The 5,568-nt window shown below is 32.2% G+C and overlaps 1 protein-coding gene across 1 annotated transcript; it reads left to right on the top strand.

Moving 5' to 3' along the window:
• The first annotated feature begins 1,356 nt into the window (after positions 1-1,356).
• Positions 1,357-4,351, top strand: LOC102588755 (DNA-binding protein S1FA-like). Its single transcript, XM_006361735.2, has 2 exons — positions 1,357-1,493; positions 3,882-4,351. Exons 1-2 carry the CDS (start codon positions 1,467-1,469, stop codon positions 4,095-4,097), a joined length of 243 nt encoding a protein of 80 aa, XP_006361797.1. The 5' UTR covers positions 1,357-1,466; the 3' UTR covers positions 4,098-4,351.
• The last annotated feature ends 1,217 nt before the right edge of the window (positions 4,352-5,568 follow it).

Raw genomic sequence — 5,568 nt, 5'->3', positions numbered from 1 at the left:
AAATTAAACTGTAGCTATAACATTTAATATGAATTATATGTTTACTATTTCATACAATTTTCTCTTTTTTAAATGATAGAAAAAATTATAGAATATAATAAAATAGGTTATGTATATAGGTAATTTTCCCTAAATTTAAATGAATCAAAATGAATTGAGTTTGATCCATTCAAAAATTATTTAGCTCGAAATAGACTAAACAACTTATAGTATGACTCATCCAATTCTTACTGCATCTTAATTTCTTTATTTATTTTCATATATATTTTTTAAACATGTTATCAATTATTTGGGTTTATTATGGATGCATAGCATATCAAATAATAAATATTTTCACAAAATTTCTTGTGATCCATTTACGATACATATCAGTCAACTTAATTTCTAATGGGTTGAATTAGGAGGGGCTGGGCGGGTGGGTGGTGCAAATGGACTAAGTTAACATATAAGAAAGTTAGAGATATATACCGTTCGACCAATTAATTTACCTTTACAATCAAACATATTTTACTCATCATCGTTCTCTTTATCTACCTAGACTATCATTTGTAATAGAAAGTTTGAGGCTGATAACTCAACTTTCTTCTTGATTGACATATTTTTACATTATTTAAGCATTCTCATTTGTAATATCATCATGGAGTGTACTACAAACTCTGTGGTGAGATTGCTTGGGGTTGGATAATCTATCAAATGTTGATTAAGTGTGGAGGATATAGGTTGTTTAAGAAGAGAGAGCCGTTGGTGATCAGAAAATACTTAGTTCTCTCTAACTCTTATTTTCTTCATGCTTGTTAGGTAGTAGACGTTAGGTACTTCATTAGGATTAGTAAGGTAAGACTTAACCCCCCTTGCTTGCACTTATTCTTATTGATATTTTTTATGTTTAATAAAAGGCAACTAGACACTGTCTAGTGGTAAATTTGTGGGGAAAAAAAAATCTACCTAGACTATAATTTTCTTTATATTAAGATATATCTCGATATTGAGTTGATCAAATATATTTATTCCCAAACGATAATAGATGCATATAGACCAACTCAATACCAAGGTGAATAGGAAGGGTCACACAAATGTGATCATTTAGATAAATAAATAGAAAAATGAATATGCAATATATGAATTTCATAATTATCCTAATTTAAGTGTATTTTCTATTATTAACTCTACTAAAATACATAATTATCAATGTAAACATGGAATACGAGTAAAGTATTAGATAGTTCAGGTGAGTATGAGTAGAAACGGACGGAAAGGCTTTTTGGGGGCCAAAAGAAGATAAAACAGAAAAGAGAGGATTTGTTAGCAAATAATCGTAAATCTAACTGTTACTATTAAAACACCTGTCGTATTTACCATTTAGTCCAAAACTGAAGTTCATTTTCTCCTCCGTCTCTTACTCGACGATATCGCCTTCTCCGGCGATCGGCGTTTGAAAATTCGATTTGTTTCTCCGATTTCAAGCCATGGATTTCGAAAATCATGATAACGTGGTACATTTTTTTACTTATCTCACATTATTAAATACATTTTTTTTGGAATTCTCTCATTTTCATGTTATTTCTTACCGGATCTGCTTTTATACGTATGAATTATAGTTGTTCGAGTGTGATCTGGCACTATTTTTAGCTAGATATCGTTAATTCGTTGTTTTCTGTCAACGGAGGTGTTACTGTTGTCCGAGTTAGGTTAAATTTGTTGAGATTTTGTGATACGGATATGTAAACAGTGTAATTATTAATGGAGGAATTGGTTGGGATCTGCGGAGGTGTTTTGGGGTAAATTTTTTGTGTTGTAAGTAAAGAATGTGTGTTACTGTTTGAGTTATGTTAAATTTGCTGAAATTTTTTGTGATAGGGATATGTAAACAGTGTAATTGTTAATGACAGAATTGGTTGGTATTTGCGGAGGATTTTTGCCAATTTTTGGCGTTGGGAATATAGAATTTGTATTACTGTTTGAGTTATGTTAAATTTTCTGAAATTTTGTGATAGGGATATGTGAACAGAGTAATTGTTAATGGCAGATTTTCCGAGCTGTATTGGAGTAAGTTTTTGGTGTTGGAAATATAGAATGTGTGTTACTGTTTGAGTTATTTTAAATTTGCTGGAATTTTGTGATAAGGATATGTAAAATGAGGTTTTAAGGTTCGAGTTATGTTAAATTTGTTGAGATTCCTTGATGTGCATATGTAAACAGTGTAATTGTTTATGGAGGAATTGGTTCGATTTGCTGAGGTGTTTTGAGGTAAATTTTTGGTGTTGGAAATATAAAATGTAGAGAATTGTAGGTTCATTCATTCGGTCTGGTCTGAGACAGTACAATATTTTGTTTTTTGGGTGTGATCGGTCACTTGTTTTAGCTTGATATCATGAATTCATTGTTTTCTGTAAATGGAGGTGTTACTGTTGTTCGAGTTATGTTAAATTAGTTGAAATTTTGTGATACAGATATGTGAAAGTAGTGCAAGTGTCTATATCAGAAGTTGTTTGATTTGCTAAGGTGTTTTGGAATAAACTTTTGGTGTTGGAGATGTAGAATCTAGAGAACTGTAGGTCTTTTGGATGTGATCTGTAGCTTATGGTTGCTAGATATCATAAATTCATTGTTTTCCGTGAACGGAGGTTTTATGGTTTGAGTTATGTTAATATTGGTGTGAATTTGCAGAAGTTTTTGTGGAGTAAGTGTTTGATGTTGGAAATAAAGAATGTAGAGGACTGTACATTTATTCATTTATAGTTGCTATGCTATGTATCGAATTTCTGATGTCCGGATGTGATATGTCACCTATGCATATGCTTGCTAGATATCATGAGTTCATTGTTTTCGGGAGGCTGAGGTGATATGGTTCTTATATGATAAATTCGTTGAAATTTATGTAATATATGGATATGTAAACAATAATTGTTAGTGTCTGAATTGGTGAGAATTTTCTGTTTTTTCTCCTGGAGTATTGTTTGGTGTTGGAGATGCACTATGTAGAGAACCGTAGATTAAGACATTGGATCTTCAAGAGTTGTGTATTAGTTATGAAGTAGTTATCTATCTAAAAAAATATATTTTGAGACATAATTGGACAAAAAATACAAAGCCCAAAATCCTCTTTATGTTTGGACTTAAAAAGACTTGAGATCACCCCTTAGGTGGCAAGTGCAGTAATAGTCCTCCATGTATTTGGAACTGGTCCTTTCTTTGTCCAAGTTGATTCCGTGTATGAGGTGTTATGAGTATGGTTCTTGGATGTTATTGCAAACACAGATACTCACTCAGGGAGCCACCCACCCCCCAATTTTATTTTTTTGTGGAAAATTTGGTTGAGCTAGACACTGGTGGAATGATTATTTGTTGTACTTTTTTTTATTTTTGGGTTGTAGTCTTTTTAACTATTTCCTTGGTCCTATTTCATAACAATCTAAAGCTTGTTGCAAAAACAAATAATGACACTTTACTATATTTAGAAACAAATTGATTTTAGATTTAGAGACTTCACATTTTACTGGCTAGTCTTTTTATTGTGTTTAAGAGCTTGTTTGAGTGAGCCCTTAGCCTTGTGCATTATAGACAGGAGACTGTTTTGAATTGCCTTTTAGTTACATCAAGGGGAAGGATTTGAACTCTACCCATTAGAAGTTAGTTCAAGATATGCGGGCCTTCCAATCTGTTTTCTTTGACAATTTTGTTATAATTTGTTGTCTGTTTATTGTTTCCTTAAAAAGATGTGAAGTTATCTTTTGAAGTTGGATTAAAGCAATAAGTTGCTCATGCATCGCAGAAGAACACTTTGTGGGCTAATTCTTTTATGTATCTTTATGTACTCTTATCCCTTCCTAATCACAGATATGGATTAGACAAAAATTTACTTTTGTTCTCTGTTCAAGCAGAAGAATATGGCTAAGGATGTTGAAGTGAAAGGATTCAACCCAGGATTAATTGTCTTAATAGTTGTCGGTGGGCTTCTGTTGACATTCCTCATTGGGAACTACTTGCTTTACATGTATGCACAGAAAACCCTTCCTCCAAAGAAAAAGAAGCCAGTTTCCAAGAAGAAGATGAAGAAGGAAAGACTGAAGCAAGGTGTTTCCGCACCTGGAGAATAGATGCCCTAAACACACTGCGGTTAATTCCCTTGTTCATCTCGAGTAAACTATGTGAGTTCATATTTAGCGGCGTTGTCAAACAGATGGTTGGACTTGTTATCATTTTCAATTTCCCATCATCATAGTTAGAGCTCAACTTTAGAACTTGTTAATGTGTAGAATTTTCCCCTCTTATTTTCATATTAGCTGACGGAGAAGTTGTTTTGCAAGCTACTGATTTCTCTATTCTCTTCCCATAGAACCATTTCCCCCTATTGTTTTCCTTTTGATCATGTCTGAATTTCTTGGGAGGTTTGTGCTTCCTGCTCCTTTCTTGGGTTGGATAATTGGCATACAAGAGTATGGCTTAGCGGTCAATGAAGTGAGTGAAAACCATGGAGGTTAGGATTTAAATCTCAGTACACGTTCCATCAGTCAAATTCCTCCAAAGCTCTCTCCATTTACTCTCAATGACTCACCTACTTCTGTGAACTCCATTTACGGAATTATACTAAATTTCATAAGAAAAAGAAGTTAGATCGTCTATGAATTTTTGGGAATGACAGACTGAATTTTTTTTGCCCAAATTTAGTAGGACCATTCATGACATAGTAAACTACACCCATAACTTATACACGATCCGAATCACTTTTTTTTTAATCATTTATAGTGATAAAAAAAAAGGAATTCAGATTTTTTCCAACTCATTACGTAATATATTATTACGGTAGGACTATACTTAATGTTTCTCCAACTCATTATGAAGATTTCATGAAACTTTTTCAGAAAATTTTCTAGTGAGTGCCATAACCTTGTGCAAATACACACGAAAAATGGTGAAAGTTGGGTAATTTGAGTAATTTCTCTGGATAGTCACCCATGTTTGGGAAATTACCTAAGAATATCACTTATGTTTGTTTTAGGACCACAATATCATTCAACTTTACCTCTTTTCCTCAAAATATACTTGACACAAAAAAAATATTATCTCTCTCCTAATAGGATGCCATGTCACATCATTCCTTTTTTATTATTAACATTTTTTTAATTTCTTTTTTATTATTAACATTTTTTAAAATTCTTTAAAAACATTATATCCTTTGTAGTTTGACAATATGGTTACCTTATTACTCTAATGAATTAAAATATCAACAAAAAGGGAGTCCGAACCTAAAAGGGTCATTTTTCTCCTTCAAAAAACAAAAAGGGCACATAAAAAAAAATTAACGAAAAGGGCAAAATCCCTACTGACGGATCAATTTTCTTCTGATAAAAATTGACGTCGTTCCGTAAAAAGAAATAAAAATCGCTAAATTTGGCAGCGATATTTTCAAAAAAAAAAAATCATTATTTCTTTAAAATCGCTGCTTTAGCAGCGTTTTTATAAATAAATAAAAATTAAAAGTGAAATCGCTGCTATAGCAGCGATTTTTTGTTAAGGAATTAAAAAAAACATAAAGAACAAGTTTTAAATTACATAAATTTCCGGCGG

This window comes from Solanum tuberosum, unplaced genomic scaffold (assembly GCF_000226075.1).
Source record: "Solanum tuberosum cultivar DM 1-3 516 R44 unplaced genomic scaffold, SolTub_3.0 scf00371, whole genome shotgun sequence".
In the NCBI taxonomy this organism is placed as follows: Eukaryota; Viridiplantae; Streptophyta; class Magnoliopsida; order Solanales; family Solanaceae; genus Solanum; species Solanum tuberosum.
This window is presented reverse-complemented; position numbering and strand designations above follow the sequence as displayed.

Bases quoted from the DNA above. Each gene is read 5' to 3' on its own strand.
- LOC102588755 (XM_006361735.2), top strand. From the start codon at position 1,467: ATGGATTTCGAAAATCATGATAACGTG. The intron at 1,494-3,881 runs GTACATTTTTTT...CTGTTCAAGCAG, and splicing joins TCGAAAATCATGATAACGTG to AAGAATATGGCTAAGGATGT.